Source organism: Spea bombifrons, chromosome 2, assembly GCF_027358695.1.
Source record: "Spea bombifrons isolate aSpeBom1 chromosome 2, aSpeBom1.2.pri, whole genome shotgun sequence".
Taxonomy (NCBI): domain Eukaryota; kingdom Metazoa; phylum Chordata; class Amphibia; order Anura; family Pelobatidae; genus Spea; species Spea bombifrons.
In genome coordinates this window covers 22,276,431-22,302,839 of record NC_071088.1, presented here as the reverse complement: position 1 = coordinate 22,302,839, position 26,409 = coordinate 22,276,431, and the positions used below count along the sequence as shown (strand labels likewise).

Here is a 26,409-nt window from a genome sequence, read left to right as displayed (position 1 = left end):
GATGCTGGCACTTAAAGGACCATTACAAACATATAGTAAAACGAAACGATTGATAGTCCTTAGCAAACAATAACGTATATATAATACATTGCTGAACTTGTTCTTACAGCACTAACATATTCTGCCAGGGTCTAAGAAGGACGCCTCGGCTTCATTCTAGCAGGTCGTATTATGTTGACGTCGAGTCCTGCGACGCTCGGCGTGGAATTTGGCGCCAGGCAGTTGAGGGTGAAAGTAAGCGCGCGGGAGAGTTGGACAGCTGTCTGTAGGTATCATTGTCATTGCACCGGCGCGAATACTAAGCAGGTCCGCAGATCGGAACGGAATGGCGATGCCACAGCTAAGTGAAGGCGCTATTGGGGTGAGTAGTTCGTGAATACGGTGTCTGTATTTATGGCGCACTTATGTTCATGTTCATGTTTAGCGGGATGACGGAGCACTTTAGGGGCACCCGCCGCCGAGAGCGCGTTTAACTTCAAAATCCGCGCGGTTCAGTTTGCGTGTTAAAGGACCAATGCCCCAGTCAGGGCCGTATTTATTTCTCTTATGTCGCACTTTCTTCCCGCACTGAGTGCCATCTGCTTACTAAAGAAACTTGACAGAGCTTGCAGGAGAAATAGCTTCGTTGTATTCTTTATACTTCAATATCGTTATGAAGAACCGGCCCCAGTGAGCTTTTCCTGGATAATGTATCGTCAAATCAGGGAAGGTTCCTGAAAGTTTCCTCACTCATTTAACTATACATTATGCAGGGCCAGCTCAACTCTTTTTGCTGGGGAAAGTTGTGAGCTTTGGTGGATATACCCCTGTGTGTATATAAATAAATCTGAATTTATATATGATGCGATGCAGCGAGAACCCCACATGGAAATTCTGGCTGGTTGTGGAGTGTACTGTTTGCATAGACATGTAGCAATAATACACATTACATTGCATAATATGTTTATGCTTATTTCAGGGTATCCTGCAAGGAGATTCTGTCTCGAAACCAATCCTGCAAGTCATAGTAAGTATTACGTTGATGTAAATTCGTGTATTTGCAGATTTTCTTTCCTGGTTAATACCCTGGCATCATTCTCTTCGTGGGTAAATTTAAAGGGGTATTACTTTCAGCGCTGGCCGATGTGTAAACATTTCATCTATTCTTTTGTTATTGCATAGTAACGGGTTTTCTTTTTTTTCCCTCTTAGAATATTCGTCCTATTAATACGGCAACCGGCCCCCCTCGTTACCGTCTGCTGATGAGCGATGGCGTAAATACACTTTCCTGTGGGTATTGGTTATTGTTTACTAAATGATACGTGTGATAGTAGTAAACATTAAACGCAATTTGAGGCAGAAAAAAGAAGACATTCTGAGCATTTTCGATTCTCACTTTTCCCCTTTTGGATAATTATGTTGCACAAATGAATCGAACATAATGTACTAAATAACTTGCTGTAATTTATGGCTTTTCAGATGATAAATTACATCTTTCAGGGGGGGGGACTAAATAGGTATTATTGAATCCTACAAAATGATGTATTTGCCATCTATGAGCATTACCATCCCGAGTACTGTAACTTCCCTACAATCTTGGTGCATACAAGCTATTCATAAACGTAAGCCTAGTTTATAATGGTACGCTTGTTTGTAGTTCTAGTGTTAGCGTGTGTGTATGGCCTTAGCATGAATATGTGTGTCCGCATATAGCATTAATGTGTTGGCATGTGTGCACATGAGCATAGAATGTTAGTGTAAGGTGTTTGGAGCATAATATGTTAGCGTGCGTCTGTTACTGTATGCTGTTAGAGGGTCTAAATGTATGTTAGTAAATGGCAAGGCTCGACAAACCACCTCCGTGTAGCATATTCATTATTTTAAGCCTCCTGGCTAAGTGATACAACTAAAATGCCTGGATGTGATGCTAGATGGCACTACAGCGTAAATAAAAGATGCATAATGTCTTGGTAAACGGCCGTGGTGCAGTATATAAAACACCAGAGACAGGACTTATTTTACCTGTACGTCACTACTGTGTACATTCTGTTTTGCTATTAATACCAGGAAAGAGTGAAGAGCACCAATTAAACTCATATTTGTGACCCATCGTTAAACTTTAGTTAAAGCATAAATTAGAAATGAACAATTCTAGTAGGAATCGTGTTAAAATTGTTTTGGTAGTGATTTCACAGCTGTTTGCACTTTAAAGTGCATCATATTGAAACACGATTAGCTAACGTTTGTATGGGCAATAAACATTTTTAGGATACAAATGGAACCACAGCAATTGAGCTGGCAATATACAAAATTATCAATAACTTGGACAAATGGAAATGCTGGTCCAGTTTTTAATTGGCACAATGGTTACCTATAAACCTTCAAATGTTTAATACATTTGCACTCACTTGTCAAAAGGTCTTAGGCTGTGGGGGGGGGGGATGTATTATCCTTCTACATATGCTGATGCGATACCAACTCATCAACTTGCTACGCAGGCTGCTGTCTAAGCCAGCAGCGTCACCCACAGCTCCACAGCACCCGGGTCCTCCTCCGCCGCCTCCCCTTCCCGTTTGAGGCTGCTGTTTCATCTCAGAAATGTTATCTATTTTTAATTCCTGCCATAATAGTATACGTATTTTTCTTATGTGTATATCTCTTCAGACCCGTCTTGTTTTATAATAACAGTATTTATATATTTTGTCTGGTGTGTTTTCATGTTTCACTGATACTTTAACCCTTGTGTAAGCTGCGGAGAGACAAATATGACTATTGGGAGTCCAGTGTATCTTTTTTTTTTATTTTGTTTTTTATTTTTTGTTATGTAAACCTCATGTGTTTCTGCTTTTTCCTCACAGCCTTCATGTTGGCAACCCAGCTGAATTCTCTGGTGGACAGTAATCTCCTCGCTACCAACTGTGTCTGCCAGATCTCCCGGTACATTGTAAACAACCTGAAAGATGGAAGGTATTTTTCCTTTGGCAGTGGTCACGCCATTGCTATTCTTCATATACTTAGCTCTGCCTCTTTTCACCTACTTTGTATGTGTACAATTTCACGTACAGGTGTATTGTTCTCTGAGGGATGTGCTGAAGCGTATCGATTCTTCTAGTTATTAATATTGTATGGTTAGCTGGATGCCTCGTGCTGCATGTCAATGGTGTATGTGCTACTCTGTAATTAAATTAATTGAACACAGTTCTTTATTCCTTTTGGGGTTTTATACTTGCTTATGTGGGCCCATAAGCAGCCTTTTGACTAGTGATGTTTTGCATGCCTCCCTCTTTTGAGCGGGGATAAAATGAAGTAAATTTAGAAGATGGATTTAATAGTTTCAGGGCAGTGGGCTTGGGAAGTAATTAAATATAGCTTTGAAATTGAAAAAGCACATTTTCTTTTGAGGCGAGTAGTGATTTTTTATTTTTTATTTTTTTTTTTTATGGCACAGTGGGACAGGATCAGTATAATGCAATTATTGGTTTCCTGTGTAATATTTACTTGCTACCAATGGGCCCAATCAGCAGCATTGTGTCTGTTGAATAATAATCTGACCATCTGGCTTCCTTCATTAAAGAGTTCCATGCTAAACCTAAGTCACTAAAATCTTGGGGGCTTGCATTCAGCAGTGTGTGCTGTCTGGGGTAGTTGGAATTCTTGACACCTTTCCTCTTTTATGGATTGTAACTCTTATGGCTTCTGTCTTCTTCTTCTGTTTTTTTTTTTTTTATAATCTTTATTACATTTTTAATATAAATATCCAACAATGTTGTGATGCTTACAACACATCATAAAACAAAACATCAACATTCACCTAAGATCCATTCGAACATGTATAAGGCTATCTTTTTAAGAAAGTATCTACATTTAGTTTGTCAGTTTATATATGCAACCTTCCTAGTATCTAAAGCTCAGGCAAGTTATTAGTGTGGCAAGGGCTCAATTTTCATATAGCAACCATTAACTTGGCTTCTGTTTTGTGCAGAAGGGATATGATGTAACTTCTAAATGGTCTCAAATTACTTAATCCTAACAGTGACCCCCAATGTATAAGCTTAATGGCTAACATTTACCTCAATTTGGATAAGGTTCTGCTTTCTAAAATACTGGCTATCACAGAGAACATTTTTCTACTTGATATTAGTGCTTTTTTATATCCTTATTTTTTAATTGGGTACCTTGAGAGATCCTCAATTGAATTGAGTTGACAATGGAAGTATTTGTCAGTCACTATCAGTCAGTCTGATATTACTAGTGTTTGCACTTTGTAGTTACGTGAATATTGCTGTCTATTATTTCTCTTTTGATTGTCGCCACCAGACGAGTGATCATAGTGATGGAGATGGAAGTGCTGAAGTCTGCTGATGAGGTTATGGGGAAGATTGGTAATCCTCAACCATACAATGACGGTACAGTAAAAACTGCCTACATTGTTAATTTTTGTTTTCTGTTCTATAAGATGTGTGTGTGTGTGTGTGTGTGTGTGTATGTGTGTATGTGTGTGTGTGTGTGTGTGTATGTATATATGTGTATATATATATATATATATAATTACACACACACGCCACTTTATTAGGTACACCTGTTAAATTGCTTGTTAACACAAATAGCTCACCAGCCAATCACATGGCAGCAACTCAATGCTTGTAGACGTGCTCAAGGCAACTTGCTGGAGCATCAGAATGGGAAAGAAAAGGGTATTTAAGTGTCTTGGCACTTTTTGGTCCCCTTAGTACCAATTGATTATCGTTTGAACACGACAGCCTAACTGAGTATTGTTGCTGACCATGTCCGTCCTTTTGTGACCGCAGTGTACCCATCTTCTGATGGCTACTTCCAGCAGGATAATGCACCATGTCACAAAGCTCACATCATCCCAAACTGGTTTCTTGAACATGACAATGAGTTCACTTTACTCCAATGGCCTCCACAGTCACCAGATCTCAATTAAATAGAGCATCTTTGGGATGTGGTGGAACGGGAGATTGGCTATAATGGATGTACAGCCGACAAACCCACAGTAACTGTGTGATGCCATCATGTCCATATGGACCAAAGTCTCTGAGGAATGTTTCCAGCACCTTGTAGAAAGTATGCCACAAAGAATGAAGGCAAAAGGGGGTCCAACCCAGTACTGGCAAGGTGTACCGAATAAAGTGGCCAGTGAGTGTATGTACCCACATATAATGTGTGTTTTCTCAGAATAAAAACTTGCTTGTGATATTTGGTACCTGTTCAGAAAAATGATTAGGCCCATTAACCTCATTTACAAGTTTGATGGAATTGTCATCTTCATGCGGTGAGTTTTGTTTACCCGTCAGTGTTCCTGCTACTGTTCCTGGCAGGTTAACGGATGTGATTATGTATTGATTCTGAACCCCACGATAACTCATCTGCGATTATGCCGTCTACGTATTGCTACATCTGTTGCTCAAAGCCATCTGCTCCCTTGAAAAATGTTACAGAAATGTATCATTTCATATGTCAGTCCCATTGAAATAGATTGTGACGCAGCAACTGTATGTGGTATAGTTTTGCACCATACGTTTTTATGAGGGAGGAACAAGGCCTGCTTCCAAGGTGTGATGTGCTTGTTTTTAGCACCCGAAAGTCCTATACTAGAAATGTCAACTTATTTTTACTATTTTAATCTTCGTAATATATGAACCTTATGATTCATATGCAAAGTGTTCAGAAATAAGCGTTTTATGTTTAACCGCTTGCTTAATCTGTTCATCTGTAATTGTAAAGTAGTTTCTTTGTAAGATATTGGATGCAAAGAAATGCTGGTGTAGATTTAGTATTTTTTGTCTTTTCATGCTACAAGTAGAGCAGATGGTTTTGGGGAAATTGTTAAATCTATTGATTTGTTCTATATTGTAGTAGGTTTCAAGTCTTTATATTTATATGCTATGGCACTAGGCCTTATGAAATTGTGTTATGTCCTTTATCTTTTTTGATTTACAAAGTTCCCCCCCCCAACACATTAATACATTATTTGAGTTCAGCAGCTCCTCTCTGGAGGAATTAAACATAAAAAGAACATGTGAAAACATCTGACAAATATATAATGGCTATATTATGGGGTTTTTTTGTTTGTTTTATTTTATTTTTTTTAGGGCAAGCTCAGCCCCAGCCAGCAGCCCCTGTCCATACCCCTGCTCCTGCCCCACCGGCTAGCAAGCCAGTGACAAACTCCGGTGAGTGTCTGCAACTGTTATTGAAGTGGGCTGTGTCTTTGCACCCACCCTTTAAACGAACTGATCAGCAGGGAATGTCTAATGCTTACAATTGCAAGTATTCATCTGCACAGTGTAATAGGCATTATGATCCTATTATGTATGGGATTCACCAGAATGAGGAATCTCCACACACACCAAAGGAACTCAGGTGCTTATGATTCTATTATGTATATGGGATGTCTATTATATAGTTGGCTTCAACCAACACATTCTCAGATACCCCTTCATTAGCTTTGGTGATTTTTGATGTTAGTAAATTGAACCCTCTGTTTTGCCCTGCAGAACTGTTATGTCCTTTCTCTTTTCTTATGAATTTTGCTGTGTTTTAAGGGGTGGGGCGTTCATTTAATGGTGCCTGGGTGTCCTATTCAAAAAAAAAACAGGAGTATAAAAATGTTATTTTTCTTCATGCATAAGATAAGGAGTAATAGTCACAAGCACATGAATAGCTCAGATATGCCAACTGCCTCACGCCTTTCATGAGGCACTTAATATAATAGGCATTAATGTGCATATGATGACCAAGGTGTCTCGAGAAAAATAAATGTGTATCAGTTAAGTGACAAGGAGAGGACAAGATTGCTATAGGGCACTACGGGTTCTGGTGCTGCCCCTTCTCATACGTAATTTCGTTTCATAATTTTAAAGACTTTTTTTGATATTTCTGGATGTTTTCCTTTTGGTAAGTGCATTGCAGTTTGTGTCATAATGTGTGTGCTTGGAGGGGGGGGGGTGTTGTAAGCTTTTCAGCAGTGCAGACCCTTGAAAGCTCTTCATTTTATCTGCATGTTTCCTCTTGGGTCGTGTGGATTCCAGTTATTTTTAATTCAATATATTATTGAGGCTTAAAAGCATGTGTTTTCTGACTTCACAAGGAGGTTGAGCGCTACACTTAAGTTGGCCTATATGTCTCTAATAATTCTGCATCCATGAAGTGTATGTTCTTTATTTCATTACCTATAAAGAGTTTTCTATAGAATTTTAGTTTATAACTTTTTTTTCCTCCTCCCACAGCCCCTCTGGCTGCTATGAACCGATTTTCAAAACCATTTGGAGGTGGGGGTTTAGTGAATACACCTGGCGGATCTCAGGGGAAGGTGGTACCGATTGCCAGTCTCAATCCATACCAGTCAAAGTAAGTGCCAAATCACTTCCAAAGAATATGCTGAATACATAATTTTTATATGTTTGCTATAATTACTTCTGGACTGGACGATTATTGCAAGAATGCAGCCCCGAATCAAATGTTTCTTATGCCGATGAGCTAACAAATTGAATGGTTGTGTCACTGACAATGTTCCTTTTCACGCTTTTATGGTTTCTCAAACATGTTATTTCATTTTAATGTTCTCGGTATTACCCCTCATTGGAGCAGTCCCGATATATATCTCTATATCACTGCATGTGCCCCTTGACGCTTTGCTCGTTTAGGAAACATGCTGACAGTTTATTGTGGCTAAAGGCTGCAGGTTTGTCCATGTTACAGAATAAACCAGAGTTGCCAACAGATGTTGAACCAATTTAATTTAACATGGATATAGTTGGAGTTGAACTCTAGGGTGCTACTTTTTGGTGTCCCTTGTATCAACAGGTTTTTGTCACTTTGTCTGCTGTTTGCACTCTGGAGCTGAAGCCTTCAAAGAAAAAAGTGGCAATAAATCTATTTTCATGAAATACACTCCTGCTCTGAAATTAATATAAACTCTTATGTTCAGATCTGCTCCTGTTAGAAGGTAAACAAAGTAAAAAATAAATAAGTCATATGGGGAAAAAATAACCCAAAACTTATTTTAATTAGTTCTAGTATGCACCCAGCTCTACAACTCATCCAAAATCTCGCTCCATTAGGGTGCGGGGAGACTTCTGCAGTCCCGTCTTTCTACATTGATCTAGACAAGCCACTTCTTTACAGACCTTTCATCTTGTCGTAGAAGTGTTGCTACAAAATTGGAAGCATAAAATCATCTAGAATGTTATTTTAGGCTGTAGAGTTAAGATGTCCTTTTGCTGGAGCTAAAGGAAAAACAGCGGCATGCAATTACTTCATGCATTTGCACTTCCCAGAGAGGCAGGTGGTATTTTCATGGCGTTTGGTGAAGCTTACTGTGTGTTCCAGCTATTCAGTGGGCTTTTGTGCCAAGCTGTTTCCACTTTGGAACAGCACTTGACAGTAGACTGAGCAGAAATGGACTGACATGATGTAACGGTGACGTTCTGTGATGGTGCCACGCAGGCAGTTTTGAGGTACAGTCATGTATACTGCCAGTGTTTGGCTGTGTGCTTGAATTTGTATAGCTGTCAACGATGGGATTGACATTTTTTGAATCCGCTAATTAGAAGGGCATTCCTCATAATTTTTGCCATATGGTTTATGTACAACTTATTGCACAATGTGTTGATTAGTTGTCCCTCTGTAAATAGTCCTTTATTCCCAAGCTCATTTGACCGACGTACTTACATGGGTTAAATTGTCCATATCCTTGGCTTGGTTTGATGCCTCCATTCATTTGCAGTTTGAACACATATTTCCTTTACTGCCTGGCTCTTTAGCATCATCATTTAATCTTTTGTTATTTTTCCAACAACATAAATAACCAGAGGTCTTTTATGCAATGCTTTCCCAGCATAGACATTAATGTAGTACATATAACGTGGACATTATCTAATTATTACTCAGACTATTATTTCCACTGCAGTAGTTTGAGTGTAAACCTTGTGCGGAATATTGGATTTTCTTCCAGAAACCAGTGACGTTGTGTAATGCTTGGGAGAAAAGGTGTTTACAAGCTGCTAGCAATTGATTTTGTAGGTTGTGCTAAAACCTGTAAAAGCTTCCTGCGGTACCTTACTATTTTTCCACGACTGTGTGCTGGAAATCTTACAATAACTAGCCAGGCCTTTTTGGTTTAAAGGAGTGGAAACGCCTCTGGTGCAAATCGTAATAGTATTAAAATATGTACACGTTTACATCCAAGAAATACTTTGGATGCCTGTGGCGTCTGAGATGATGATGATGCAGTAAAGAACACACATAATTGAAAGCTTTGCTAAACTCTTCTATACCTCTTACACGGGCATGACCTGTATGCGAATAGGCAATAGGCAAGCCATGTTTTTATGCGTTAAATGGGAGAAAAGAGTACAACTTTGCCAATACAGAACATTGCGGTGTGCGTTACCATAGTTTAGAGGACACACGCGGCAGGGTGGGCATAGCGCTAGAAGACTGATTTGGTGCCGTAATAATTTGTGACCTGCCCACATCATGCTGCTTCTTTTTTCCTTAAGGCGTAGGTTATGACAATGTTAAACTGACTAAAGTAAAGGATCCATTTTGAATGTGATGTCCTTTCTTATAGTGGTCCGTGTTCTGGGAGTAATAAACCATATGTATGTGTATTGAGTTCTTTACCCGTCTGTATTTTAGGGAGCAGCAGCAGTAGGGGCTTCTGAGGGTCTTCACTTTCCCGGCTTGCTGAATCCCTCCTCTTCACGTGTTTCTTATGAGCGAACAGATACCCTGTTATGCTCTTGCATTGCATCAAGATATTTGATAAATTCAGCAGTTAGAGCAGCTGGTTCCTTGTGACTTTACCCTATTTATCAGTATGCAGCTGACCTCTTTTATTTGTTTCTTTGTTTTTCTTTTTCCTGACTGTTTGCTCATTAGTAGCTTGATTTATAATGGGTACAGAAATATTTTCATGTGTGTCCTAAGTGCCGCCGTAGGTAATATATTAGTACATTGAAACACAAAATGTTTTTATACTCTGCTAATGTAAACTGTCATGTCTGAGCTATACCTCAGGTGAATGCCAATATTCTTTTTTTTGTTTTCAGGTGGACAATTCGTGCAAGAGTAACAAATAAAAGTCAGATCCGTACGTGGAGCAACTCCCGCGGGGAAGGGAAGCTGTTTTCTATTGAGATGGTGGATGAGAGTGTAAGCGGACGGTGCTCAATTATTTCTTTAACACATGTGACAGGCATTTCTAAATGTTGTCTAGCCACTGCCAGATAATTATTGCCATTTGGGAAGGAGCCTTGGGATTACATCATCTACAGCCTTTACTCTCCCACTTGGCAACATCGATTAAAGTTCCAAACAAGTATAAACGCACTCATCTGTAAAGCCATCTTTGCCCTTTTCAGTGTTTGTAGGATTTGTTAAGCAGCTTTGTAAATTTAGACCTTTAGTTACGGGGCTGCTGTTGTAAGTTTAAAGTGATAATGCTTCACAACAAGCTCTATGTTGAGTTATAATTGTGTGCTGACGCGTTCTATGTCTAGGTGTTTTCTGTTGTTTGGACAGTACACATCTAGTTTCAACAGGCAGAATCCAAAACTCATACAGCCAAAGCATTGCCTACTGAAAAAAGTCCAGTGTTACAACCCGTAGAACCTATCTGTAAATGAACCAGAAAATGTGTTACGCATGATGTATTTTCAGAGACCTGTCAATCAACCCTTTGAGCAGCATGTCATGTATGTAAAATATATCTAGCCCAGTCTGATGAAAAAAAAAACATATATCCAGCCTTTTTTTGCAATTGTGTGTGCCAGCTGTGCAACCATTTATAAATCTTATGACAATTATCAGCTCCAGGAGGCATAAAACGATCTATAAAATGTTAATTTGTTAATACATCTAGGGAATCCTATCGCACAAGCCTCTGCATTGCACACACCTGTTTATATTTACGATCTTACCATTTGGCTGGGAAACCTATAATTTTCTCAAATATATTCAGATAATTAATCTTTTCTATAGACAATGAGAATGTAATGTGTGTGTATGGCCAAAGTTTCACATATATACATAAAACACAGGAATTCTGTCTGCGTATACCAACTCCCCAGTCCTGTTACACTACAGGAATGTATTCTCCAGAATATGTTTCACTGATCACCAAAGAAGAAAAATCAGTATTGCCCCATTAATGGCAAATCTCTTAGATGGTTTGCGCTGATTTAGTTCTTCAGCGAGTTGCCTTGAATCCAGGCAGTGACTGAACTCCACCGAGCAGCTTGGTGCATTAAAACCAGCGAGAAGGGCCAAGTTCACCTCACTTTAGCAAATATTAATTTAGGGCTTTTCTGACTCAGCCTGACCTTTGGTTAGTTTAATGAAGAATGTGTCAACATTGACATGAACTCTATAAACGGCTCTTCTTGTAAATCAGTGCATGTTTCTACCTGTGATAGTCCTCTCTAATATTATGAATAAATGTGCAGTGTGGGGCTCTAGTAAAGATCTTGGCTGCATGTCGGTAGTTAAAGGTTTGTTTGAAGTCATACTTTTTGTATAATTGTAATTTTTTTCTTTGTGATAACCTTTCATTCCTCCCATAATTCTGTTAGAAGTGCTTAATATCACTGGCATTAATATGCCAAGCTGCTACGAAACACACAGAGAGAGAAATGTGTACACGGTACAGCCGCTTACCCAATGCTGCCTAAATCTGCTCCCCGCTACAGAGGCGGACAGCTTGCTTTTGTGGCTGGCCTTCTAACCCCCTTAATCATCTGAGAAGTACAGGACTCGTCATGCTTTCTTTCTATTCTTGGTCACTTGCAGAAGAACGCAGTGACTAAAATGTTTTTCTGTGCAGATGTTGTTTCTCTGATGCAAGAACAAAAATCTGTTATCAAATAATTAGCTCTCCTTGCCCTGGGTAAAGAGGGGGTGGATGATTCACGCCTGGGCAGCGATTGCAAATGGTGACATCTTTATCATCAATTAGGTACAGAAGTACTTTGTAGCCCACACATCACGTGCGGTCTAACGCTAATTAGTTAATCGTATTCATTGTCGATAGAAAGAAGTATTGTCTGAATACATAGTATGCATGTGGCTGGGGAACCTATCTTGCTCGGATAGTAAATACTAATAGGTGTGTGCTATGTAGACACTAAATAACGAGTGCTAGGATTCCCAAGATGTGTTAAACATTAAAATCTTTACAGATCGAACATTTCATGCCTACTGGCACTAATAATTATCAGATTGTATATATTTGTTTAAAAAGGCTTTCTAATGACTTGTGCACGGGGCGCTCAAAGTTTGGATAAGGCCATCCCTGTTCTACAGTCGCAAGAATATAAGATTCATTAGTAACAGAAATATATTCTTCTTGCTTTTATTTAAAACTGGCATTTGTACAACTTGAAAGTATGTTACAATATTGCCCCAGATGAAGGGCTGCAAGAGAAATATTAACTCATAAAAATTTCCACAAATTATCTCTAGCAAAGATGTATTTAATGTAACAGTGATCTTTAGCAAGGCTGGTGGACATAAATACTACTGAATGAAATCTACATAGAATATACATTTAAAAGCTGGAAATCGAGATTGAATCCCACAGTGTTTTGTGGCAGCACATCACAACCAATCGATCCGTTCTGAAACATACCTCTTGTTCATCATGTTATCTTTGGCATCGTTGAATTATTTTACTGTGACCGTGCCATGCACAAGCCCCTTAGAGAAAAATATCTCCGGTGTTCAGGGACGGTATACTGCAAACAGCAACATAACACATTTTCTCTTGTTTTCCTCCATTATAGGGAGAAATCCGTGCTACTGCATTCAACGAGCAAGTTGACAAGTTTTTCTCCCTCATCGAAGTGAACAAGGTAGCTGCTTTTATTCTACTCCCGCTGTCTGTGTCTGTGATAAGATTTTGAGGCACCTTCGGCTTCGAGCTCTCAGGTCTTGCCGTGAGTGATTTTCTAATGACAGTGACATCTCTTGTCTTCCTAGGTATATTACTTCTCAAAAGGCACTCTAAAGATTGCCAACAAGCAGTACACAGCTGTAAAAAATGACTACGAGATGACATTTAACAGCGAGACCAGCGTTATCCCCTGTGATGACGCCTCTGATGTCCCTACGGTGCAGTTTGAGTTTGTTCCTATTGCAGATCTAGAGAGCAAGAATAAGGACACTCTGCTAGGTTGGTACTTTCAGAACTTTTAGTATAATTAGTTGTTTGGAAGAAACTTGCCCCTGTTGGCCCTTCATTGGTCAATTTATCTTTCCTGTAGATGTCATTGGAATTTGTAAGAGCTTTGATGATGTCACCAAGGTGACTATAAAATCGAACAACAGAGAAGTATCAAAAAGAACCATTCATCTCATGGACTCCTCTGGCAAACTGGTTTCAACCACCCTGTGGGGAGAAGATGTAAGTGGATTTTAATCTGTACCCTCCTCCATTTTATCAAAGAATGATCCAAGAGGCATGGACCTTCTGGGCCACAGTATAGATTAATGTCTTATGGTGTCGGCAAGCTTTCTGTGCTGTGAAAACACTGTGGGCCATGAGTGCCTAAATGACATGTGCTCATGCAATTGCTATTGGCATCCTCCAAGTTAGCGCTCTGTGGTGGTTGGAACATCATTCAGATGGCGGTGGGAGGCACGTGGCAGGCATTTGTGCAATAAGTCATCCTGCAATCTGTAAATTAAGGTTTCTGTCGCTTATTCACTATAGCATATTGTATGTTATATAAAAACAAGACTCCCCTCCTCACCACTTCTGTGCACTTTTCCCAGTATAGATGTTTATAATACGATATGTTTAGGCCTAATTTTGATTAACAATTTGTAATAGTTCTATCTGTTAGGACTCTACTGACTTAATCTACAGCTTATTAAATGTGTTTTTATTTATTGTCCTCTTTTCGACAGGCAGATAAATTTGATGGTTCCAGGCAGCCTGTTGTGGCTATCAAAGGAGCTCGGCTCTCAGACTTCGGAGGACGATCCTTGTCTGTTTTATCATCAAGCACTGTGATGCTGAATCCAGATATACCTGAAGCATTCAAACTCAGAGGATGGTAAGAGATGAACAGTCACATTTGTTTTAACGAGTAAGAAGCCATTTCAGTGTCATACATCTAAAGCATGACTTCTGAATTTACACACTAGTGGGCAGTGTGTCAATGCTAAATGTTTAACTTTGCTTTCCACCTTTAACCAGTGTGTTGCCGCATAGCCTTCAGTCTGTCATGATTTCCCATAGCAAAAACATCAAAACCCAGCTGAAGGTAAAATTGCAAGCCTTGCACTTAAGGAACTCTGAGCAAAAGCATACGTTACTGTTTCTATTAGTAAAGGCATATTTACTAATGCCTCTGTGCAGTGCAATGGGATATTTGGAGAGACACTTCAGTTGTTCGAGTTTTTGTTTTTTTTATATTTATTTATATAAATACTACAATAAAGGCAGTCATTCTGCAACCTGCGAGACTGGGAGCTAAATCGTCCTATAAAAACTAGAAAGTTAAGGTTTTTCACTTTTTAGATAAAGGTGCTCGGTAATTAAAATGGCACATAGATGTATAAAAGAAAAGCAGATTTACAGGATGTTACGTTACAAAACAGTAACATTAAAGGTAATTGACACTAGCAGTCTTGTTCTGTAGTAATGTTCAACCCTGCAATAAAATGAGTGCTTTTAAAATAAGTCCTGTTGAAGTCATAGCAAATTGTGTGCCCTCAATGCAGCATAATTTCACACAATTATTTTTAGAAGTACACCCCATTAACAGTAAATGCATTAACTAAATGTTTTCGTATATTTAATGTTTCAGGCGTGAGGTGATGCTCTGCCATTGTATGTCCTTCAATACAAAATTTATGAATCGTAATTAGTATCTCATTCTAAAGATGGAATAGAAAAACTTTCAATGCATAAAATATTTGGTAAATATATATTTTAATTGATAAATTAGTGAAGACATTAATTCATTTAATAAGCTGATAAATGTATACATTAGCAAGTTAATTGAAGAATCTTAAATTGCTAAATAAATTGACATGCTTACACTAGCGTCTCACACTAATACACATCTAAAATTATATGCACACATACAAACACCATACACTACTAGACACATTTTATGCTGACATACACTCTCGCTAATGCCCTATACTAGCACACACACGCCATGCGTGGATATCAAGCCGTGTATTAATGTGAATCCGCCTGTTTAGCACTCAACTCCTAAAGTGTAGTGAAAAAATACAGGTGTGTATTGCCTCCGCTCTGCAGGATGGCAATAATGTAAGTAATTTCTCCAGCTTTCTATAATATACCTATACATCCATTGATTTTTATATTTATATATATATATATATATATATATATATATATATATATATATATCTATCTCTATCTATACCCTTCTCTGGCTGTATTGTTGGTCGTCCCTGTGGATGTTCTGAGAGTTTTATTAACAGAATTCTATATGTGCCAGGGACATTGTGCTGCACTGGTACTGATAGAAATCCTCTTCTCTTCAAGGTTCGACTCTGAGGGTCAGGGTTTAGAAGGCACATCTATTTCTGAGTCAAGAGGTGGAGGAGCGGTCGGTGGAAACACCAACTGGAAATCTTTGCTGGAAGTGAAAAATGAGAGCCTGGGCCACGGGGAAAAAGTAAGGTTACTAAGCCTCAAAACATGTTCTGTGTATAAATCCATTTAGGATAATGCAACAAACAAGCTGCTTTTTTTGGCTTTTGTTTGTTTTTTTTTTTAGTGACATTTTACAGTTTGCCTTCTAAGCTGTGATCTTTTATGTCCTGCCCTTACATTTGCAGATTGGTTAAAATGAACAAAATAGCTTTGAAACAATACTTCCTCAGGTAAAAAAAAAAAAAAAAAGTATTTTAGTAATTGAGTGCAAAAGCATGAAGTATTCTCCTCTAGAGTAGCAGGAAGGGGAACCAAGTCTGTTCAGCTTTGGCTCGCAGACACTTTTCACCCTGAGAAAATGATGCAATTAGATTGTGAGAAATGGTCTGCTCTGGTAGTTCATTTGAGTTAATGGAGCCCAGGAGCAGCGTCTGGAGTGGATACATGGGGCTGGGAAATAAACAGGTTTATAAACAGCACATTGCATCTGACCTTTCATGTGTATTTTGCTTGCACAGCCGTGTATCTATAACTTAAGTTTGCTCCCGTGAACTCTTCAGTGTTTTTCTTGGGACCGACGGCCTTGCAGCACCTGCTTCAGCTCTCCTGTTTTGATATTTCAGGCCGATTATTTTACCAGCGTGGCTACAATCGTGTATCTCCGCAAGGAGAATTGCCTGTATCAGGCGTGCCCTTCGCAAGACTGCAATAAGAAGGTGATAGACCAGCAGAATGGGCTGTTCCGTTGTGAGAAATGTGACAAAGAGTTTCCAAACTTTAAATATCGCCTAATCCTTTCAGTGAGTATAATTGGTTGTTTATGCCTTTTTTTGTGTAGGTAAATACTGAAAAATACTTAATGTGAAACATTCCAGATTATGCCTGATCCTAATGCTTATATACAACCTTTTTTTTTTTCTTTTTTTTTTTTCCCCTCACTTAAGTATTCATAAGCACCTCTTGTCTTTTATGCTATATGTGTGTGCGGCTATGTTCTAAGTTGCTGCGTTAAGTGAAGATGTGTGTGATAATCACTCTACAGGGGAACTACACGCTGAATTATATAGGTGGTGTACAGGACTTTACAACGTCTTACATGGGCTGACGGATTCTATTGCAGTCTCTACAGCAGGTTCAAAGGGAAATTTGCATGAAATAAGATCTTCCCATTTTAAACTAAAGGGAAAGGTCCTCTTGTAGTTTGATTTAGGACCACTGGAATTCTAAATACAAGTAGCCATAATTGCTTGAAGACCATGTACATGAAAGCAAAGCTAATTTTGGGTCTGTATGTCTTTAAATTCCCAATAGTGTGTGGCTTTTTTCTAGGTAAGTAACGCTAATACAACGTTAGACGCAGATATGACAGAGGCGTTACAATATGTAGAATATATGAGCAACTTCATGACCGGATTATACGGCTCGATCCCCAAATGAACTTTCACAAGAAGCTAGTGGGACAGCTCAATATGATAACATTAACCTTTCTACTGCCAGCGTTCCGCTTAAATATATTGTGTACTTTTTTTATGGTTATTTTGAAGTCAACTATAATTAAACATAATGACGGGACTTCAAAGTTAGGAAAAAACCCTCTTTATTCACAAATTACATTGGTGCTTTGGGCTCTAACCAAGACAGTTTATAAAGATTTAGGTGTGTATATGTAGGATGTGTGTATTGTATTATATATTTATATATTAATTTAATTTAGTTGGAAACTCATTACCACCCCAGCACATGGTAACTCCTGCATGATGTTGCTTAAATACGCCTCACTCATGCTGTCATTGATCCAAACTGCAAGATATAACGCTCAAATCTCCTGCCAAGTTCTTCCTCTGAGAAGTCTTTGTAGTTGTGTGAAGACCACAAAAAGGATTCTGTGCAATATTAGTACAGATGTCCATGCTGTGTCTTTGTGCAGCTAAATTATCAAACAACTTGTTCTAGACACTATAATGTCTAACTTATTTTTTTCCGTTGCCAAACTACATTGTTTTTGCCGATTGTTGCGGGGTTAGAAGAGGCAACTTATCAATTCCCGTTTCCAGGTTGGCATTCACTACACTGAAAGCAGAGATAAACTGAGCGTTATGAAGATAAATTAACGTTAAATGTTTGCGGAGAGCTGAAAATCGCTCTTACAGCCGGGATCCTATATTTAGCTTTTTTTCCTCAGGAGCCATGCCCCGTTCTTGCTGCATTAGTGGCGACGGCTTCAAAAGCAAAGCTTATTTCTGCCGGCGTCTGTGAGATGAATTTTATATGTGCGAGCGCAAAGATAATTCTAGCTCCTGCGAAAGGCTGCCAGTTCGCCACATGCGGCCTCACCACTTTCATGCAAGTGCTCGTTGGCCCTGACCCGGCGGGTGGAGAGTGGCTTTTTCTCTCTCCCCGGCTCATTATATTCATCAGCCCTCGGCAGCTGTGACGCCGTACAATCAAGCTGTTTAATGCCTGTCGAAATCCCTAATGATCTTCAATGGCAGTAGGATGTTGTGGAAAGCATAAAGGGCTGTTGGTGAAATTTTAATGTGAATGCTTGTTTTATATCGTGACTCGCTCGCTCTCCTTGCCCGGCACACAGACATTCCATTAGAGGAGAGAGGTTCAAGTACCCTTTTCTGTTAACCTGCTTAGGACCGTGGTACACCACAAGCTTTCTATGTGCAGCTCTCGTAATGGACACTGATGTCAGCTGCTATATTTATCATCCAGTCTTATGAAAAGTGCTTTCTCACTGGCTTTTTAATTGCTCTCTTCCCATCTCCATTGTATCATTGCTTGGTTACATGCCAATCATTTATGGGAGTATGTCGTCTAAAATGTATGGTTTACAAAGCTTTTCACATCTTCCTTCTATCCCCCTTTAATGTCATTGGTGTACTGAAAGAAACATGAGATTATGTATATATATGTGTATGTATCTGTATATTATAATCCAATATATAGCTTGTTAGTGGTCTCATGATCGTATTTTCCAGGCAAATATTGCAGACTTTGGGGAGAATCAGTGGATTACCTGTTTCCAAGAGTCTGCAGAATCTATTCTGGGCCAGAATGCTGCATACCTTGGAGAACTTAAAGAGAAGGTAGGCTTGTTTAGATGTGTGAACTTGTAACTGTTTAATGTAAATCTGAACAGGTGTATAAGCCACAGGCAGGATGCACAGATCCCCACCATCTGAATACTATTCACTATCGCCACTATTACACTTGATGAACTGTCCAGTACGTACGTTCCCTAAAACTCATTCAAACTAAGTTTTCTATACTCCTCTATTCAAATTAAATGTGCTGGACATTCAAAAAAGTTGTCTGACTCTAAATTAAATTGAGTTCGCACCACCTCAGCCCTTTTTTCATGCGCAATACATATCATAGTTAACTTTGCATGGATGCTATACATTTTACCATATGCAAATCTGTACAGAGCGTATACAAGTATATTTCCTCCTCCCAATAAGTAATGTCATAGTATGAAGATTGAAACATGTTTCAGGATACTCTTAAATCCTTGGAAATGAATATGTTCATTGCCCATCTGCTCACTAATGTCTTTGCAGTGGGTGAACAATATTTACTTGGTAACTGTGTGGAGAGAAAGAACACCTTTTTTTTAAAGTAGTTTTTCTTTGTATCATGGATTTTGATACATGCATTCTACACCACAGTGTAGGAGTTTCTTGATGAAACAGTCAAATGCTATTGAGCGTAAATGATTCTTGCAAGCATTTTGCCCATCTTGAAGGTTTTTTGTCTCTATCAGAATGCTAACTGCTTTTCACCATCTCTAGGAAAAAAAAAAGTGCTCTCTGCTGCTTTTCATTTAAAAGTAGTCTGTGGGTGTCCACACTTACAGCAAGCACATTCTTTGTTGAATGAATTCCCTCTGGGATGATAGAAAAGGACTTTTTTTATGGTGACTGCTGAGCTATTTTGACAAGTTTAAAGGTGCAATTAGTTCCCGGACAGAGGCAGCCCTCTTCTGACAGCTACGTTCTCATCGTTCTCTACATTGCTGTTCTCTTCTTGCAGAATGAACAGGCTTACGAGGAAGTTTTTCAAAATGCAAACTTTCGTTCATATACCTTCAGGGTTCGGGTCAAGTTGGAGACTTACAATGTAAGTACATACCAAAAGTTAAGTGTGTTTGCTGGCTAACATCTCTGTTTGAGCGCCCCTCCATATTGCTAATGTTATGACCCATTTGTTAAGTACCAATGTTTACTGGAGGTTTGTGCCGCTATTATTACAGATTGGAGACCCATGCAAATCTGTGAATGCCGCACAGTTATATGAATGGCCTCAATATTAAAACCTTATAACTGTTACCCAACATCCCAGCTGTTCACTCATCCCACCAAGCATAATGAAGGTTGAAACCCTTCTACACATGTTTTCAAAGAGTGGGGCTTTTGTATGTCTCATCATTTGTGGTTATGATCCCTGTACACATTTTAATGAAAGCAGCTACTTAATATAAAAAACAATTGTTTCCAGTGCAGGAATCGGCCCAACACCCAAGGCAGCTCCCTCATCACACTCTGTTGCCATTATGTGTCTACAACTCCCATCTCACCCAAACCAAATTGCTGAGAATAGATGGAAGTTGTAGTACATAAAACCAGGTGCTATAGTTTTGAGTTGGCAATGGATTTCATGAAGATTGTAACAAGGCTGTGACAGATGCTTTAAGTTCTGATAGTTTATCTGTATAACACGTGTATCACCAGGATTTCCATATTTCCTCCCTTCCAAGCACTTTTATGGCTCTCTATGCCACAATAATTTGCAGCGGAATGTACTGGAAACTCTTTCTGGCTCCCATTTGCTCTCACCAAAAGAAATATATTTTACCACATGCCTGCTAGTTTGGTGACTACCCACTGTTCTCTTGAGTCTTTGGGAAAACAAAGTGGGTTTAACTGAACATTAAGTGTAAATAGCTTTATGATTATTTTCAGATATGTAATTTCGCTTGATTTTTATTTTTTTTTAAAATATCCTGGTGTACTAAATTATTGAATATTTTCTATTTGAATGTGAGAAAAGGGGGTAACATACATATATATATATATATATATATATAACATATATAGGGGGTAACATATACAATATATATATATATATATATATATATATATATATATATATATATATATATATATACAATATATATATATATATATATATATATATATATATATATATATATATATATATATATAATCCACACTGCCTTGTCGTTGACCCCTATCTTTTTGTTTTTTGACCCTTGTGCCCCCAGCCTGCCCCTCGTTAAAGATGGCCATAGCTAGCTGGCCCCCTTGTGTATTGATGCTGCCAGCACAGATAAAATGCTGCCCTGCAGGATGGGGTCTGCACATCACTTAAGCCTCCCTCTGACACCCCCCCCTTACACATACATGCTATCACACACATATTCATTAATTCACTCATTCACAAACATTCATTCACAGTGTACAGTGTGTGCGAGCAACGCACAGGTTAGCAGCAGGGCCCCTGCGGACGCGGGTGCTGTGGGCTTTTGCCCTTGTGGCTGATTATTTTCTGCGTTTTTTTATTTCGGTATTTTGCCAATTATGTCATTTTCAGCCACTGATATTCCGGTGCATCCCTTGTAACAGTTGAAAGCGTCAGCTGAGGAGAATATTTAGTCATTGAAGTGACTTCAACAATTTAAACATTTCAAATATAAACATATGCACCTCATGGTAATATGACATAAATATGATAGTTTGTGTGTGTGTATATATACACACATATACTCTATATACACACACATACACTCTAAACTCTTTACCTTTTAATGTCTGTGTACCACGCAGGGTTGATGTGTATTAGTATTTTTGAGGTGTGTATTCCATTTAAAGATTTATAGTCATAAAATATTTAAGGAAATATATTTTTTTTTAGTTCACTTTTTTTATTGCTAAGTTGTTGCAATATAACATGGAATACATTGTAAAAATAAATGAGAATACCCTCTAGTACTTGATGCTTAATCTTATTACAAAGAAAAAATGTTCCTAAGATGATATTTACTATTTATCTTTGCTCGACTTTTCACAAAAGGATGAATCTCGCATCAAGGCCACTGCTATGGATGTGAAGCCCATAGACCATAAAGAATACTCCAGACGGCTGATCATGAACATAAGGAAACTAGCGGCCCAGGGAGTCTGATTTGCAGTCTTCGACTACAGGATAAGATGTTACTGCGACAAAAGCCTCCGTGGAAGCGCATTACTGCAAATCTAAAGCACTCCGGATTCTATTTAGACTTATCACATTAAGAACGTGTTTGTTTGGATCCACCTTTAAACTACACAGAACATTTCAATTTGACTTGGGTAAAAACAATTGTTTGTCCCGTGTAATGCAAAGTGAAATAAAAATGCAGAAAAGCACGGTGACAAATGCAGACAATTGTCTATCAGTATGGTTTAGGTAGATGGGGGTTGCAAACGAGGTCTGCTTGTTATGACATCCGCACCCTTACCCATGTGTAAATATGCTCTTCTAATTATAACCTTAATCTTGACCTACTACGCTTCTTCAAGTTGATAATTCACATAAAGGTTTAATTACATTCAAGCAGGACTTAATTGGCATCCAGAGAAGTAATTGGTTGCTGCTGAGCAAACTGATGCCCACCCACAACCTGTCTTAGCGCACCGAAAGGCTCCTTAAGCTCTTGGCAAATTCAGGACACTTTCCTCCCATGAAAACCCGCTAGTGCATATCTCTGCTGTGCGCCTCTGCTTGAAATGGGTAGATATGCCATACTGTTTGCAAACGCTTAGAATGACAATATGGAAGAATTATTAATCAAAGACCTATCTTTTCTATCTGAAGACTTTCCTTCGGGGTTTAATAGACTGAGTCAGATGGTCTTGATATTAATCAAAATTGTCTCTTCTGAGGAGCTCTGATAAGCATTGACTCTCTGGCCCCCGGGGAAATCTGGCCAACTACAAAGCTTTGCTTTATTTTTCATTTAAATTAATATTGTGCTTTCTCACTCCTCTCTTTTTTGACAGTGTGTAATTGCCAAAGTTTGCATTCCATACATTTACAGATTTCTCAGTGTTCTAGCTGCTTTACATGTGTGCTTTTTGATTTGTAGTGTACCTTTTTCTTTCTTTCTCCCATTTTTGTAATGGAATAAAGTAAATGTAGATAATGCTATAGAGGGCCTTTCGTTATTACATCACGTTTTGTATTGCATTTGTTTCCTTTTAAATAACAATTCTAGTACTCGGCATTCTTCCATTTTCTCTTAAAGGTAGTAGTGAAATGAGGCCAGAATAACTGGCATTTTTCAGGCTTATTACCATTTGCTGTACTAAGATAGGATTCTCAGCTTCTCCTACCTTTAAAGAGCTGATGCAGCACCTTTTTTATGCTTTTATTGACATGTGCACAACCCTCTGAAACCAAGCAGGATTTAGAATTTGCCTAGAATACTGTAATTCTGCTAGTGGGATGCTTCAGTAGCGGTTAGAAGCCCCTGTGAGGGCTTCATTATATTCACTGCATGTCTCCCGCCACTGCAGACCTACTTGCCCTTAGAAGTCTGTGTACCAGAGATCCAGGGCTGCACTAATTCAGATCTCTGCCATATTATTTCCCTAAAGTCCACATAGAGGTCTAAACGTCACATGTTTGGGGCTATCATTGCGGTTATTAAAAAGGCATGGTGTGCAGGCATGCCCTGGGCTTACTATAAGGCAAGATAAACAGGCACAGCACTATTTTGGTCACATATAAGGTTTCAAGTACATTTTGTACTAGTATATTAACGCGCTAGATTTTTTTATTATATATATCTCCTACAATACTTTTATATAATTTGGTAGAATGTGCTTAAATCTCATGAATAGAATGAACCCCAAGAAAGTTCTTAAGAAAATATGCAAGTATGCAAAGTTTGAATAATCTTCGCCAAACCTTGTTTCATGGAATGGTGTCCCCCCCCCGCTCTTCCTAATTGCTGATGGAAAGTGTGTACTTAACGATGCACAGTCCAGGTTCTGCTTTTCAACACATTTGTTCTGTAGAAATTAACATGTGTATATATCTGAAAATGGCAGTTATCTCCAGTTGTGGTTAAATTTGTGTAAAATGAAATTAGTTACTATAGTGCTCCATTTCAAAGCAGACAGGTCAATTAATCGCTTTCTAAAAGATTCACCCGCGCTAATTAACAAGCGATCTTGTGTATGTGGATAACCCGCATACCTGCTCTGTTGAGGTTCTTTGAAGACTGATGCTTCATGGTTTCCCTGATTTCAAGCATATACCAGTAGTTTTAACATTGACCATCTGCAGTAATAATTATGCATATGGATAATCATCATTGCCTATGAGAAGATTTTGGACTCCTTTTGCTCATATTAGGAGTTAGCATGGTATTACCATGAATATCTGTCAACCGAGGGAAAATTGAGTGAAAACATTATAATTCTAGACTGTACAGACACATAACATGGTGAATGTGGATACACAGGTCATTGGGTTCGTTAAATTCAAATATTCGTAGAATAAGGACCAGTTTCCTGTACTGTTCAAATAGATGATGCATATTAAAGTACTTGAACCTACAGCTTAGCTGTGTTCTATTTGTGTCACTCAATAGAACCCCCTTTTGTACATGCCTATATATATATATATATATATATATATATATATATATATATATCCTTACACATAGTAACTGCTGCATCCCCCACTTTCCTTCTGTATGTTCCTTGTGCCCTGTGTCTCCCTTGTTGTCCTGCGCAGTGTCGGGGGGGGGGATGTTTGCTGTTCGTTGTAGGAGCCGATCAGCTCGCCACTTCGTGGGACATATTAGGGGTATGGACCTGTCAAAACGCCGGTGCCCTGGAACGATTGATCTGCATTAATCCGGCCCTGCTGTCAGGAGATGCTTGGCTAAACACTTCTGCACGACAAATAGTTTGGGAGAGGGGAAAGGGACGAATGCATACAATATACATTTTTGCTAAATGGATAATACGAACAATGCCTGGGCAAAGCATGAACCCTTGTACAAGAGAAAAACATGGATTTGTGAAAAAGTTATGGTTTGTGTACATTTTACACAATGTATCAGGCAATTGGTTTTTGTTATTAAATATATATGATGTGAAAATACCTGTATAATGGCATGGGGTATATTACAAGGCTAAGTGCTTTCACTTAATTCCATTTCCAGTATACGTTTCCAATGTGACAGGCCTTTGAAGCGTTTGATGGGGCAAATATAATCTTTGTCTATCTGATTGAAATGAGCTTTGAACAGTGTGTTCTAGGGGAGCGCGTGTCTGATGTTCACAGAAGAAATTCTGCTTTCTTCTTTTTCTGCGCTTCACACAACGGCATCTGAGGCTGAATCTGCACTTTAGCAAACTCCCCGCATCCCTCTTAGCTTCGTTTGCTCTTGAAACACCATCTCTCTGCATCCATTTTTATTTACTACCTTTTTTTTTTTTGGTAAGATACTGAGAATTGCAGACTGCTTAATACCCCTCCTCTTCCCTAAATCCACCCCCCAGCCGGAGTCTTGCCGAGAACTCGGCTGTTCTGACCTCGCTTAGAAGCGCATACTGTACTATGATCCTCGGCACTCTCCGAGATTGACAAATTACAGGTTGAAAAGCAGCGATCAGTCTTTCTATTGTAGAAACCTACCTTTTTATTTCTAAACCTTCCAACCTCCAATTTAAAGCAGAAGCGGCTGGAAATCAGGTATAGCTGTGACAGTTTTGTGCCCTGACTATCGTAGTCCTGTCCCAGAAGATAGCATGTATTATCTGTACAAACACCCTTCATATCTATGACATGCAATATGGCATAATGCTTGTATAAAGTAGGAACTTGCTGTTCCTGCTTCTTTCAAAGTGGCAACAAATGTTACACCTTCATCATCAATGACATAAGTCCTATAAATAATTAGTTTTAAAGCGTATTTCTTCTATTGGTTTTTATGGTCGCATTTTGTCATGATTTGTAATCCTCTCTTTAACATGGGGGGTTATGCTGCTTCTTCAGGAGATAGCATTGTAAAGTATTATGCCCCAGGCTACTGCTTCTTATACGCACAAAGGTCACATGAAGGTGACTGGTTATTAGACCAGTCTCTAGCTGCAATGGCTGTGATATTATGCTATGAAATTACATCAATGATAAAAAATACCCCTCTCTCAAAATAAGATGAATCACTATCATTTTAGAGAAGAATAGGTAAAAATCACTCTATCATTTTTGACTACCTTTGTGATATCTCTATAGTGAGCATTACCATTCTTTTGTGTTTTGGCCCTTCACAAGCCACTCTGTCTTCTTTCAGATTAGAAAAAGCATCACCACGATGATTCGTATTAAGCCATTTCTGCCGTGAGTTCCGAGAAATGAAAGAAAAAGGGTTGCCACAATGCCAAGACAAATCTTTGCTTTTCAGCTTTCGCAACAGGCATTAGTCCTGTTAGACTACAATAATCTCGGCAAATGCCCTTTACAGTATTGTTTCAGCAGATAACACTGGTATACATTAACTCCTGTTGTCTGCGTGTGCTCCTCTCTATTCTGAGACAGGGGAGCTCTTTGTAGCTGGCAACTCTTCTCAATCTCTCTGCTCTGTTTACAACGTTCTTTTATGCCTGTTTGCTTTATCAGCCTCACCTCGGCTTTTACTTTATTTGAGCGGCTGAGTTTACAAAGCAGTTTTCAACACG

General features: G+C 38.8%; 1 protein-coding gene across 1 annotated transcript; it reads left to right on the top strand.

Annotated features, from left to right (window-relative positions):
* Positions 1-193: 193 nt before the first annotated feature.
* RPA1 (replication protein A1) lies at positions 194-22,861 on the top strand. The gene is made up of 17 exons (XM_053457099.1): positions 194-361; positions 959-1,006; positions 1,191-1,269; positions 2,838-2,946; positions 4,297-4,385; positions 6,096-6,176; positions 7,233-7,353; positions 10,059-10,161; positions 12,789-12,857; positions 12,985-13,177; positions 13,269-13,408; positions 13,915-14,063; positions 15,533-15,665; positions 16,267-16,443; positions 18,631-18,738; positions 19,685-19,771; positions 21,746-22,861. The coding sequence occupies exons 1-17, from the start codon at positions 326-328 to the stop codon at positions 21,854-21,856; spliced, it is 1,833 nt and encodes a 610-aa protein (XP_053313074.1). The 5' UTR covers positions 194-325; the 3' UTR covers positions 21,857-22,861.
* Positions 22,862-26,409: the final 3,548 nt, after the last annotated feature.

Coding starts and splice junctions, on each gene's coding strand:
- RPA1 (XM_053457099.1), top strand. CDS start 326: ATGGCGATGCCACAGCTAAGTGAAGGCGCTATTGGG. Junction 12,858..12,984: donor CCCTCATCGAAGTGAACAAG/GTAGCTGCTTTT, acceptor TTGTCTTCCTAG/GTATATTACTTCTCAAAAGG. Junction 18,739..19,684: donor TTGGAGAACTTAAAGAGAAG/GTAGGCTTGTTT, acceptor CTCTTCTTGCAG/AATGAACAGGCTTACGAGGA.